Source organism: Nilaparvata lugens, chromosome 1, assembly GCF_014356525.2.
Source record: "Nilaparvata lugens isolate BPH chromosome 1, ASM1435652v1, whole genome shotgun sequence".
Classification (NCBI taxonomy): domain Eukaryota; kingdom Metazoa; phylum Arthropoda; class Insecta; order Hemiptera; family Delphacidae; genus Nilaparvata; species Nilaparvata lugens.
The window spans coordinates 75,760,678-75,775,783 of record NC_052504.1 but is presented as its reverse complement, the minus strand read 5'-3'; the positions used below and the strand labels follow the sequence as shown (position 1 = coordinate 75,775,783).

The window sequence follows — 15,106 nt, the reverse complement described above, 5'->3', positions numbered from 1 at the left end:
TTAAAATTCACTTATCGAATGAGGATGGATAATTTCAAAACCTCACTGCTTGGTCAAATTGGACGATCAATTTAATTTTTAATTGAATTAAATTCAAATCAACAATAAGTACTCCAGTGAGAAAGTTCAAGGTGCAAAACCAAAATTATACACTTAAAAAGTAAAAATAATATTTTATAAGCGCACATATGACAATTAAAAATTATATCACCCTTTTAATATAATTATTTATTTACAAGCACGTTAACCTCGCATACTTTTTATAATTTATTATTACATTTTTCTCATTAAAGAATTAGTTGAAACGTCAACCATTAATCTCTTCATTAAACTTAGCTATAGGTGATAAGTGTCGATTTGGTTGTACAAGGATCCAGTGCAGGCAAATTGATTCATCATCTTATTGTGTAAATTTTTATGCCCACCTTTACCACATGAATGGACATTAATTTCATCATTCTCTGCAATAATTGAGATCATCATCTCTCAATCCATTCAACACTTATTTATTTATTAATTTAATAAATCAATATTAAAAGGGTGTTTTGATTTTTATGTAAATACTAGTAGCCCTAAATGACAATGTAAACATTAGGATGACTATATAGTATAATAAAGCGATTCACTGTTGATATCTTCGAATAAAATGTGAAAGAGGAGACACTCAGTAATTCTAGTGATTCAGGGAAATCATTTCAGGACGTGATAGCCTATTTGTTTCAAATCTCGATCAGGAAGAATTTTTCCCATTCGAATCACTAAAATGTATTAGTTTTCAAAGTGATTCGATTGAACTTACCTCCTGGGAGATTTGGCAGAGAAAAATCATCGTAAGTATTTTTCCTGTTGTTTGCATTCATAGTTCTCTTGACTGCAAACTCTGAATCACAGTAGGAATCCATTGCCACACGTTGGATCAAATTTGCTCTAGGTATGACAGCCAGTCCTGGTCCAATTCTTGACATATTTCTCTTGAAATCGTTCCTGAAAGCAATGGATACTTCTCTTTTACAAATTATAACTTGATAAAATTATTTGCAATTGAATTTTTCAAAATAGTTTCAAAAAAATCCTAATGCTGAATTCCACTGTAAGCTTACACCTACTGACTGACGAACCACTTATACAGAGTGATTGAAAAGTCATACGGTACAATATCACACAACCTAAGCCTCAAAAGTGATTCCAATTGCGTAAACTTTTATAGCTCTTTAATAGTTTATATAGTTAAAACTTTTATAGCGCTTTATAGCTTTTATAGTTACATAATACGTCGGACCAAATCCCTTGTATTAAGGGAGTTTTCAAAACAGAGGAACTTGATCTTATGTAGCCTACTGTTCTACGGAAGTGCATTGATAAAAAGCAAATTAAATATTTCATAGAGATTCAATGTAGGTTCTGAGATTGTACAGTAGTAGTCTATATAGCGAAATGGCACTCACTCACTCGCAGAACTAAAAATCTACCGGACCAAAAACGTTCAAATTTGGTAGGTATGTTCAGTTGGCCCTTTAGAGGCGCACTAAGAAATCTTTTGGCGATATTTTAACTCTAAGGGTGGTTTTTAAGGGTTTAAAGTTCGTCTTTTAGCATGTATGCTCTTCTTATTCTCTTAATTTATAATGAAAAATGTCCATACCATATGTTAATATAGAACTATAATCTAGAGAGAGTACCTCTTCGAAACAGTTGTTAACTGGTAACTAAATTAATAATTTTGTCAGGTTGGCATTAAGTTGAGTTGACTTTGTTAGGTTGGCACCAAGTTGAAGATTGAAATGCATTTATCGCGGAAAAATTATTCAGATAAGTAGCACTGCTACTTTAATCAGAGCTATTCCTGGGATTATTATATTACTAGCCGTCAGGCTCGCTTAGCTCGCCATATCCGTTTAGTCTGGACCCCCGACTGGATCGTCCTAACATATGATAAAAATGCTCAAATGAAAAATGCAGGCTACACTAATAAATGTTACTACACTAATAAGGCTCGATGCACACTTGCGTCATTTCTAGTCGCGGTTTTACGACCAGAGCGACAACGAGGTCACTGGCGTCACAAAGTAGAAGGAATCTTCTTCTTCTCCTTCTTTCTTTTCTGTGCTGGCGTTCTAAAAGTTGTTAGAAGTATATGGGTTCCGGACAGAGCAGTGCAAAATTACAGCGTCGCACGCCCGCTCACGCTTTGTCGACGCTCTGCTGACGCATGCCAGCCGCCTCTTTCTTAACGTCACGGCGGGCAAGCCGCGTTTATTCTCTAATTCAAAAACCTAAAAATCGTAAAAATGGTGATAGAGAAATTGTGATTTCAGATTCGGATTCAGCGCCTCCAAATTAGTCAAGGTGCATCGCGGCTATAAAAAATAATCATAATTAAAGAAGTTTTGGTTCAATTGGATATTGGACCATTCTATATGTACAGTACTCAATATTTTTTGAATGTTTTGTCAGAGATTGGTGAAAATCTATAATAAGAGCTTATATTGTTTGGGAGTTAATCTTAATACAATAACTTACTTTGTTATTGCATTGAGGTAAAAGTAATAGTCCAAGAATATTGTACTATAATTATTACAGTACTTGATCAACATCTTGCTCTGAATTAAATTCTAAGAACTATTATTCATGATGTGTATGTTAATATAGACAATGCTGATGTGTAATATAGAACATACGGTAGATAATGTTAATATAAACATAGAACCGTAGATAGCCTCCCATTGATTTTCAATCAATTAATTTGTTTCGACACACAAAGCACATAGGCTACATAACACAACATACAAAACAAATTGCAATAAGAAAAACAAAATAGAAGAAAGAATTTGCTAAATGGTGTGTTGTGTATAGAGAATGGAGAAAATAAGGGATAAATACCTTTGCCAACTATATGGTTTCCCATGTTAAATCTATTAAAACTAAAATTTGATTTTTTTTAATTCTTCAGATATTCAGATTATATCAAACTGTTCACAAAAAGAGTTGAGGTGGACAATGATTGTATATTTAATTAATTGTGTGCCGGTACTAATAATGTTTGTAATCAACTTTTGAAATTGAAATCGATTTATTCTTCTTCATTTACTAAATACAATATATTTACAATATCAAATGTTAAGAAGGCTCCTCATATGGGCAAATGCCTGTGAGTGAGGAGCGAGTTCCAAATACAATTGAGTATTCTATACTTATAAGAATAAAGACAAATCATTGAAGAGTAAGATTTCAGCTTTTAGAATTATTGATAAAGAACAATCGAAAACATACTTATAATAAAATACCTATTCTAAGATACCTATAACCATAAATGCCTATACCTATACCTATACTTTCATCTTAAAGTTAATTTATTTTATGATTTTATTGTATAATTGAAAAATTGATTATACTTTACAGCAACACTATAACGATCAATGAAAACCAAGAACCTCGAAATTTGTATAACACAGTCTAGAATTGAAGTACTCCACAATTCATTCAATGAACTAGATTGAGGAAAAGAAGAGGTTTTTGGCGAGCACCTGTTTTTCCTTTCTGATTTATTCAAATTGTAATTGCAATTTAATTGTTTGCGACCTAATAAATGAAAATATTTCAGAAGCGTACCGTGCCTAGAACTCACCTGAAATTATTGCTGAACGACACGTTTTTGATGGGTGTCTGCATGGGGAAAGCGTATGATGAGTTGGCGTTGAGTGAGTTGTGCAGCTCACTGCCGAGACTGTGGAAGTGGTGGGCGGGCGAAGAGGGGCCCTCAGCGGTGCTCTGACGGGAGCGAGGCGGCAGTGAGGCGCCCGTCAGCTGTAGCGGTGAGTACTTGTTGAGCACACTGAAACGGTCGCCGATTGTCGTCGTCGCCGCTGACTCAGTCTCGTCCTCCATCGGCGTCTGTCCGCCATTGTCCACCTGTCAACAAAAATCCTACTAACTCATCAACATTTAACAATTCACACTCCAATATAACCGATACCAAAAATAATCATAATTAAAGAAGTTTTGGTTCAATTGGATATTGGACCATTCTACATGTACAGTACTCAATATTTTTTGAATGTTTTGTCAGAGATTGGTGAAAATCTATAATAAGAGCTTATATTGTTTGGGAGTTAATCTTAATACAATAACTTACTTTGTTATTGCATTGAGGTAAAAGTAATAGTCCAAGAATATTGTACTATAATTATTACAGTACTTGATCAACATCTTGCTCTGAATTAAATTCTAAGAACTATTATTCATGATGTGTATGTTAATATAGACAATGCTAATGTGTAATATAGAACATACGGTAGATAATGTTAATATAAACATAGAACCGTAGATAGCCTCCCATTGATTTTCAATCAATTAATTTGTTTCGACACACAAAGCACATAGGCTACATAACACAACATACAAAACAAATTGCAATAAGAAAAACAAAATAGAAGAAAGAATTTGCTAAATGGTGTGTTGTGTATAGAGAATGGAGAAAATAAGGGATAAATACCTTTGCCAACTATATGGTTTCCCATGTTAAATCTATTAAAACTAAAATTTGATTTTTTTTAATTCTTCAGATATTCAGATTATATCAAACTGTTCACAAAAAGAGTTGAGGTGGACAATGATTGTATATTTAATTAATTGTGTGCCGGTACTAATAATGTTTGTAATCAACTTTTGAAATTGAAATCGATTTATTCTTCTTCATTTACTAAATACAATATATTTACAATATCAAATGTTAAGAAGGCTCCTCATATGGGCAAATGCCTGTGAGTGAGGAGCGAGTTCCAAATACAATTGAGTATTCTATACTTATAAGAATAAAGACAAATCATTGAAGAGTAAGATTTCAGCTTTTAGAATTATTGATAAAGAACAATCGAAAACATACTTATAATAAAATACCTATTCTAAAATACCTATAACCATAAATGCCTATACCTATACCTATACTTTCATCTTAAAGTTCATTTATTTTATGATTTTATTGTATAATTGAAAAATTGATTATACTTTACAGCAACACTATAACGATCAATGAAAACCAAGAACCTCGAAATTTGTATAACACAGTCTAGAATATTGAAGTACTCCACAATTCATTCAATGAACTAGATTGAGGAAAAGAAGAGGTTTTTGGCGAGCACCTGTTTTTCCTTTCTGATTTATTTCAATTGTAATTGCAATTTAATTGTTTGCGACCTAATAAATGAAAATATTTCAGAAGCGTACCGTGCCTAGAACTCACCTGAAATTATTGCTGAACGACACGTTTTTGATGGGTGTCTGCATGGGGAAAGCGTATGATGAGTTGGCGTTGAGTGAGTTGTGCAGCTCACTGCCGAGACTGTGGAAGTGGTGGGCGGGCGAAGAGGGGCCCTCAGCGGTGCTCTGTCGGGAGCGAGGCGGCAGTGAGGCGCCCGTCAGCTGTAGCGGTGAGTACTTGTTAAGCACACTGAAACGGTCGCCGATTGTCGTCGTCGCCGCTGACTCAGTCTCGTCCTCCATCGGCGTCTGTCCGCCATTGTCCACCTGTCAACAAAAATCCTACTTACTCATCAAAATTTAACAATTCACACTCCAATATAACCGATACCAATAATAATATTCGCTTGGCCTATTTTTGTCTTTTAAAAAGGCAACTTTCTAGAAGTATTTCAAGCCTAAGTAATGATAAGGGGATTGATAATAATAATACAAATGTTCTCATTTATGATGGTGGGGAGATGGTGAGGTCCCACATAGACTGGATATATAATTGAAGCCATCAATGTGCTTCACGAATGTTGTACTTTGGCTGTTATAATAGCCGATGATTATTTTTAGAAATAGGTGAGACGAAAAATTTATTTTTTGATCTATTCGTACACAGTATATCATGGATGAATGCTGACGTTTAATTTTGCATTTCACGAATTACTCTAGGACTGTTGGCGAAGGTGTGGGATATTAATATTTTTTTTCTTCTTTATGAGTAAAAATCTGTCTAATAAATTACTCTGCTGTAGATGAGAATTGAAATAAAATAGTACTAGTGAAAATGCACTTCCACTAGGCTTTATTTTGAACATACGCATATTTTAACCTGATATAGCATATATTTAAAGCAGAATATAAGTTAATGTAAGATTTGTATAAGGAAATTTGTTCAGAAGCTATCTTCCACTCACTCAGATAACTATCACTTTAATATTACTGAATACCGTGATCAAATTATAATATTTTTGAAGAAAATTGGGAGTTTCAATATAAAAACATTAATTTAAAAGAGAGAGAATTTGAGGAATTTAATCAGTGTACAGTATCAAAAGGTATTATGGACGATGTAGGATTTTATAATCTTAAATATTTTATGTTATTAAAGTCTAAAATCTATACGTTATGAGCTAAACTAGAACCAAGATGAATTTTCTTTCAGATTATATTTTGAGCTTCAGGTAAATGAGATTTTGAAATATAGTTAACATATATGCTCACATTCATTGATATCCTATTGAAAATTCTCACAAACTAATGTGACTTGAATTTAGAAAGGCTAAAAAGATTGATTTTAACAAGGCTTAAAAGTATTGTTAACATGTTATTATCCATATATATTTTGAATCTAATTTTTTAGAGATGGATGAAGTGCATGAATTTAAAAAAATACCTGATTGCTTCCACTACCATTGACAGCTACTAGAGGACTGATCGGATTATTCTGTCTCTCAACCAGACTTATCCTCCATCTTGGTAAATCAGTTTGACTAGTACGTCTGTAACCTGAAATTAATATCAATAAAATGTGGTTTCCATTACGGTAAACATTATTCATTGAAATTGCCTACCTTCTTATTAACTTTCTTATAATTATACCGTATAGATTCATTCATTTAATATTTTTGTGATATCCACGTCCATTTGGACATTTGGCGAGTGAGAAAGTCAAATTACAAATCAAAGTAAAATCTATTCGATTTCTGGCTGTTGGAACTACTTTATAAACTGCAGGTAATATGATAATATTTTTAATAAGTTCAAATTTTTTTTCAGATTTCAACACCGTGAATGAGTTAAAAAATCCATATCACAGTATAAGACAACTATTTTCAGCATATTATACTACTTCTCAATGACATCTAAAAATGAATAAATATTTCCCATTAGTCACCAATAATTTTATATGAATCATCTACTTTAATTTTCTATTAGACGACTACCTATTAATTTTCTATTATACCTCTCACTTTCTCTAGCTCTGGGTTCATCTGGTATCGTCTCAGAAGAATATTGCTTTGAAATTCCTGGTGGATCTTTGCTTGCAAGTCTGGGAGGAAGTGCAGAGGGAAATCATCGTGAGTGAAAAACGTATGATCCAAAAGCTGGTTACTGTTAGCGCGATCGTTTGGGTCCAGTCTGTTTGGAATAAAAAAAAAATTGTCAATCATTCATTCAGATTCAGGACAGTTAAATTTGAATTAAGAGCGGTAGATGATTGATATACATCAATTAATTCAGTATGTTAACACTGATACCCTAGGCCTTAAGTGATGAAACTAGTACTATAATGATTTTATCATTAATACAATATTAATTAAAAAACATAATATGGGCTATGCTATTATAAGTTGATTGTGTCTAATGACTGGGCTATACTATTATAAGTTGATTGTGTCTCAAGTTCTCTGAATGTGTGTCAGAGAGGACCTAGAGTCCTAACTCCGCCCTTAATAGAGGAAATTATTCAATCCGATGTAAAATAGATTCGTGAATTTAGATTTTGAGTTATGTAATGAATAAATTTAAATTGGAGAGTGACAGAAAGTTAAAGTATTGAATAACCTATATTATGAAAACGACTATATTGGAGAGCTAGTTTTGAATGATGATAAACATTATAAAGCTCATTTAGTGTAGGTATACCGCCAGTACATTTCGATAGTTAATCATTAATCCTTTATTACTGAAGGAATTCAATTTTTTCAATCAACTAAATAGAATAAATTGAATGAAAAAAATATCACGTAATAAATAAAACTATTTTGTAAGCCTCATTAAGAGATATCAAAATGAATAAATATTTCCCATTAGTCACCAATAATTTTATATGAATCATCTACTTTAATTTTCGTTTAGACGACTACCTATTAATTTTCTATTATACCTCTCACTTTCTCTAGCTCTGGGTTCATCTGGTATCGTCTCAGAAGGATATTGCTTTGAAATTCCTGGTGGATCTTTGCTTGCAAGTCTGGGAGGAAGTGCAGAGGGAAATCATCGTGAGTGAAAAACGTATGATCCAAAAGCTGGTTACTGTTAGCGCGATCGTTTGGGTCCAGTCTGTTTGGAATAAAAAAAAATTGTCAATCATTCATTCAGATTCAGGACAGTTAAATTTGAATTAAGAGCGGTAGATGATTGATATACATCAATTAATTCAGTATGTTAACACTGATACCCTAGGCCTTAAGTGATGAAACTAGTACTATAATGATTTTATCATTAATACAATATTAATTAAAAAACATAATATGGGCTATGCTATTATAAGTTGATTGTGTCTAATGACTGGGCTATACTATTATAAGTTGATTGTGTCTCAAGTTCTCTGAATGTGTGTCAGAGAGGACCTAGAGTCCTAACTCCGCCCTTAATAGAGGAAATTATTCAATCCGATGTAAAATAGATTCGTGAATTTAGATTTTGAGTTATGTAATGAATAAATTTAAATTGGAGAGTGACAGAAAGTTAAAGTATTGAATAACCTATATTATGAAAACGACTATATTGGAGAGCTAGTTTTGAATGATGATAAACATTATAAAGCTCATTTAGTGTAGGTATACCGCCAGTACATTTCGATAGTTAATCATTAATCCTTTATTACTGAAGGAATTCAATTTTTTCAATCAACTAAATAGAATAAATTGAATGAAAAAAATATCACGTAATAAATAAAACTATTTTGTAAGCCTCATTAAGAGATATCAGAATGAATAAAGATTTTAATGGAATGATCACCACAGACATCTGGATAATGATGGAATTTGACAAGCAGTTTACGAAGTGAAGTCTTACCTGAGACAAGCAAACAGAAAATCAATTGCTCCACTTGACCACGATGGAAATTTCATCACTAGTGCTTTCAGCTTATTATCGATTTCAGTTATATTTTCTTCTCTAAACTCCCTTAAGTTTGGATTTTTCGTTATAAGTTGTTGATGATGAGGGCACAACTTCCCTGGATAAACATATTCAACCATCATTAAAAAAAAACTTTTTTATCATCAAGTTGCATCGATTTATAGAAGAATGAATTTTAAAGTTATTGAAATAATGCACCTTCGATAATCACTGTTATCATTATTTGAAGTGGAGAGCTTCAACTTCCGAGTGAAATTTGAATAGTTTGAGGTAGAATAGCTTTCATAGTCCGTAATTCAGAAAAAGTTTAATCCTCATAGGCTACCTACCTTGTAGAAAATCACATAGAAAATAAGTGTTATTGATTTTTTCTCTAATTTCCAACTGCTTATCACTTCAAAACAGTTATAATTCCGCTGAATTAATCTATTGGAAGTTTCAATCATTAAAAAAGATTCCAAATTGTTGATTATTTAGGTTAATTACTATAGTTGGGAATCAAGCATATAAACTAATCAAGATTGCTGGTAGATAAAATAATCATTTACCTAGGAGGTTTGTGATCTTATAAATTTGATCAATATCAGAATCACCAGGGAACAGAGGATCTCCAGAGATCATTTCTGACAGAAGACAACCAATCGCCCAAATATCTACAGGTCTGAAATTAAAGAAAAGCAGAATTTGTTAGACATATGAGCAAGCAAAAATTATGTTAATTTGGTTTGATGTTTGAATCAATAATTTTGAGCATTGCTCATTTGATTTCAAATGAATTCGAACTTGAAATAGATTTGTTATCTATAAGTTTGGGAGCATTATTAAATAAAAACACAAAGACTGCTACTATGCTCTTCAATATTATGATGAAAATAATGAACAATAATATTTAGTTTGTAACTAATTAGATCAGAGATTATCGATACTGCTGTACGTATAATAGACTGGTTATTTTTATATCCTTATAAATTCTTGAATATACAGAGTGTCCCACCAAGGTTGTAACAGCCGTTAACTATAGATTCTACTCGATATTTCTGACGAATACTGTTCAGTAAACTATTTTCCTATCGACCTTAGTTTTCGAGATATATCGATTTTTCGATATTTTCAGAATATGCCTACTTCTGGTCATTAAATACTCAATAACTCGAAAACTACTGGTCGAATTTCAATTTCAAGGGTATTGTTGGAAAGAGAAAAACATTTCAAACAAGATTAACGTAATTTTATTTGTTGTAAGATATTTTGTAGTTTTTTATTAGGGCTTAAACTTGAAAAAATGCTATTCTTCAAATTCAAAGTGAAATTTCAAACAGTTTTTTCTCGAGTTTTCTCCGGGTGATTATAGTGGTTTCAATATTTCGAAAACTTCTCCATTTCATAAGCTTTCGAATGAGTATAAATTCGAAAAGGTAAGTTGCATGATAAAGTGTTCAAAACTGCTCATTTTGAAGGTGCTTATTCCAGATATTATTCCAGTTTGAAATTTCACTTTGAATTTGAAGAATGGCATTTTTTCATGTTTAAGCCCTAATAAAAAACTACAAAATATCTTACAACAAATAAAACTACGTTAATCTTGTTTGAAATGTTTTTCTCTTTCCAACAATACCCTTGAAATTGAAATTCGACCAGTAGTTTTCGAGTTATTGAGTATTTAATGACCAGAAGTAGGCATATTCTGAAAATATAGAAAATTAAGGTCGATAGGAAAAAAGTTCACTGGACATTTTTTGTCAGAAATGTAGAGTGAAATCTATGGTCAACGGCTGTTACAACCTTAGTGGGACACCTGTATATAAATATTATGAATAGTTATTGTTATTGCTCATTGGATATTTTTGTTGTTTCTAAACTGATACGCCGAAACTAATTATAGATACGGAAAATGTCATAATTATTACCTGTGAATACAAGTGGATACCGTATTTCAAAGTATGTATTGAATTAATGATTTTCTCTAAAATACTAGAAAATCAATGAATATTTATATTTCATAATATCATCTGCTGACTCACCTTCCGTACTTGGTGTCCCCAACGAGTAGCTCTGGTGCCCGGTACCACCTGGTTGCCACATATTCTGTGTAGTTCTCACCCGACGGCACCAACAGACGGGCGAAACCAAAATCACATAATTTCACAACACCACTAGTCGAAACTAATATATTCTCCGGCTTCACGTCTCTATGTACAATCTGCCAACATCAAATTTATTAATATCAATGGATGAATCATAATAACTCATCTGGTCTTCTTATTATAAATCAAATCTGAAAACTCTATGGGTTAATTCATTTATCAATATTTGAATACCTCTATGCTTTGACATAGTTAAGTATGTCATGCTTTGAGTCATTTTAGTGAATGGCTTTGATATTTCAAAGCTTTGCAGTACCTGTTTCACTGATTCTGTTAAAATCAATTTTAATAAAAATAGAGAATGTTCTATTAATTAAATCCAAAGTCTTTGTATGATACTCTTATCATAACATATTATGATATACCGTAAGGTATTCACTTTCTTGTTTAGGGCTACTTTTAGGCCTATGCACATAAAAACTAAACATCAAAGTCCTTATTTAACATTATTTACTTATACAACATGTTTATTTTGTTCATTGACATTTGAAACTGACTTGAAAGTTGAAATGTTGGAAACATGTTTTGCAAAAATAAATGTTATAAAGGTACTGTACTTTGATATAGAATTGTTATGTACCATAATTTGATGTATGTATATAATGGATAATTTTGCAATACAAAATAGAATCATATACTTAATAAGCTGAAAGTATAATATTATGAAATATCATTCACTATTGATGATTCTAGTCATAATTATAATGTATATTCTATGTAAGCTACCGTACATATAAATATAATATATTTTGTGTAAGTATCTTGTAGGGCTGCATTATCTTGTGGGATGAAACAATTAGGCTATAATATTTTAGATTGAGCTAAATATTATTTATTATTTATGTTACTTGGTTTGTCTATACCATGATTTTTTATACAATTTATGGGATTAAAATAAATATTTTAATATTTATTCATGATTGAAAGATCCGAATTCGTCTGTTCTGTGAAAATCAACAACATTCAAGGATTTCATTGATGGTTTCTAACTCTCCAAAAATATAAAGATTGGAAGTGAGAATACTTACATTATTATTATGGCAAAAATGAATCGCCCGTACCACCTGGAATAAGTGCTCTCTCGATACCTTCTCTCCCAATCCTCCGGGGGTCGTTTCGAGCTCATCCAATACGGTGTGGTCCATGTACTCAAACACAAGAAAGAACCTCTTCTTCCTTCGGAACACCTCGATCATATTCACCAGATTGTCGTGATGCAATCTCTGTAATTGAAAATGTGTAATACCAATGCGTGAACTTAAATGAGAACTCAATGTGAGAGCTTCAATGAGAAATCAATGTGAAAACCTTAATGACAAATCAATGTGAGAGCTTTAATGACAAATCAATGTGAGAACCTTAATGACAAATCAATGTGAGAGCTTTAATGACAAATCAATGTGAGAACCTTAATGACAAATCAATGTGAGAGCTTTAATGACAAATCAATGTGAGAACCTTAATGACAAATCAATGTGAGGACCTTAATTGGTAAGTTGGAAATCATGAATTCTAGCCAATGCTTCCTTGAATGAAGATTATTCTTCTGTGGAAAAATACTGTATTTTGAGTTGAGTATTATTTGTTGTTGTTTGTAGTATGCTTACCCTGAGCATCCTGATCTCACGTAATGCCATTTTCCTCACATTGTGATCCTCTTCCGTCTCGATGAACTTTTTTATTGCAACTATCTGCCCGGTCTCCTTGTGGCGACATTTCATCACAATACCATACGACCCCTCGCCAACCACTTCAATGTGTTCGTATTTCTCCATTTTGCTTCATTTTCATGTACAAATTAGTTGACAATCTGCCAGCTGCAACAAACAATACAAATGCTCTATAAAAAAAGAGAATTCTTTAGATTCATTCTATAAAATTATTATGTTTATTTAATGTTAGAAACTGCGGTTCAAAATTGACAGATGCACCCTAAAGAAAAATGTTTCAACTAGACAAAATTTAAATTATTATTGATGATTTGTAATTTATAATACAATAATAGATTATCAGATTACAAATAATAATTTCAAATAGGATAATATAGGAAAATATAATATTGCAAAGTGAATCATAATGACATAATTCATCCACACGATGTTCACAATGGAATTATTAGGCTAGTAATGATGATTATTATTAGTCTAATTGATAATAATAATAATATTCGAGTGACCTGGCTGGCTCAGGTCTGGTGTCAGAGTTTTCAGGTCGCAACTGATCAATTTCAGGGCCTCTGACATGACCTAACGACTGCTTTTTAGGCAGCCGGGACCGACGGCTTAACGTGTCCATCCGAAACACGGGAGTAGCCCGAGATAAATATCTTGTCCAGGCCGGGATTTGAACCCGGGCCTCTGAATCATAAAGCCAGCATCTGATCCACTCGACTACGGCCACTCAATAAAATTGATTATTAGTCTATTATGATTAATAATGAATATTAGTCTTCTTTTATATGTAAACTAATACATGAAATTATATACTATACTTCAAAATACCTGATTCTGAAAATCCTTACAAAGCTTATGATAAACTACTACCATAGAGAAACAATAGCATAAGTAGACATCCCATGGTATAGGGCGTTTATGTCGCAACTTTTACTGTTATCTCAAGCCTATAGTCCACGTAGTTCTTTCCCGTGAAGCTTTATGACGCTGGTAGTCTCTCATATTGTGCCATTCATACACTCTTACCCGGTTAAAACAGTAAAAATCGACAGTAATCGGCTTGAGATAACAGTAAAAGTTGCGACATAAACACCCTATACAATGGGATATCTACTTACGCTATTGTTTCTCTATGCTACTACTAAGCCTATATCAACTAAGCCTATATTTAAACTAATATTTTTTAAATCTACACTGGAAACAGTGATGCTGTGGAATTTCTCCATATTAAGGCGAAATCAAAAAGATGTCAGAAAAATGACCAAAAATACCATTGATGATGATGCCTTGAGTGCATTTAAATACATTTTGACTCCTATAAATCATGTGGAAATTTGATCTTGATTTTTTTTTTAAACACCCTATACAATGGGATATCTACTTACGCTATTGTTTCTCTATGCTACTACTAAGCCTATATCAACTAAGCCTATATTTAAACTAATATTTTTTAAATCTACACTGGAAACAGTGATGCTGTGGAATTTCTCCATATTAAGGCGAAATCAAAAAGATGTCAGAAAAATGACCAAAAATACCATTGATGATGATGCCTTGAGTGCATTTAAATACATTTTGACTCCTATAAATCATGTGGAAATTTGATCTTGATTTTTTTTGCCTGAATAAGTAATTCTAATACAGATTTTTCAGATATTCATATTCAACAGGATGTTTATATGATTATAATCGACAGTAAATGTTTTTTGCCCAATTGTTCCTCATGTTCGTCTCAGGTCTCATGCTCTACCGACTGAGCTAGCCTGGCTAGTACTTGTACCGAGTTTTTCACTTGAATATACATACATATAAAATATTCTGTCCCCTTGCGAAACAATGCAAAAATAAATTCGCCCAACGTGGGGCTCGAACCCACGACCCTGAGATTAAGAGTCTCATGCTCTACCGACTGAGCTAGCCGGGCTTGTTGGTATCACGAGGTTACAACATATTGTTGGAAAGTGGAGGAGATAATAGTGTACAAAGGAAAAGTTGATAATGCATAAGCTTGATAAGACAATTATTCAGGAATAAAGCAATAAAATAATGATGAAATATTATTGTATTTTTTATTACATTATTAGAATCAGATATTGAGTTGAATATATTTGGTATTTTTCTATTTTTGAATAAACCATAGTACCTATATCAATGTTTTTCAGACACGACATGATT

General features: G+C 32.4%; 1 protein-coding gene and 1 non-coding gene across 5 annotated transcripts in view; both read right to left on the bottom strand.

Moving 5' to 3' along the window:
- Positions 1–15,106, bottom strand: part of LOC111050890 (cyclin-dependent kinase-like 2) — a 29,783-nt gene that overhangs the window by 4,627 nt on the left and 10,050 nt on the right. For all 4 annotated transcript variants that reach the window (XM_039443272.1, XM_039443286.1, XM_039443278.1 and 1 more), the window contains exons 2-10: positions 12,866–13,075; positions 12,287–12,481; positions 11,136–11,314; positions 9,663–9,775; positions 9,049–9,211; positions 8,135–8,310; positions 6,641–6,753; positions 5,240–5,523; positions 800–984 (exon numbers count right to left, since the gene is read on the bottom strand). In XM_039443272.1, coding sequence (XP_039299206.1) covers positions 800–984; positions 5,240–5,523; positions 6,641–6,753; positions 8,135–8,310; positions 9,049–9,211; positions 9,663–9,775; positions 11,136–11,314; positions 12,287–12,481; positions 12,866–13,033 — 1,576 coding nt within the window. In that variant the 5' untranslated portion in view covers positions 13,034–13,075. The remainder of the gene's footprint in view (positions 1–799; positions 985–5,239; positions 5,524–6,640; positions 6,754–8,134; positions 8,311–9,048; positions 9,212–9,662; positions 9,776–11,135; positions 11,315–12,286; positions 12,482–12,865; positions 13,076–15,106) is intronic.
- On the bottom strand, positions 14,783–14,855 carry Trnak-cuu. Its single transcript has one exon. It is a non-coding gene; the product is annotated as a tRNA-Lys (tRNA).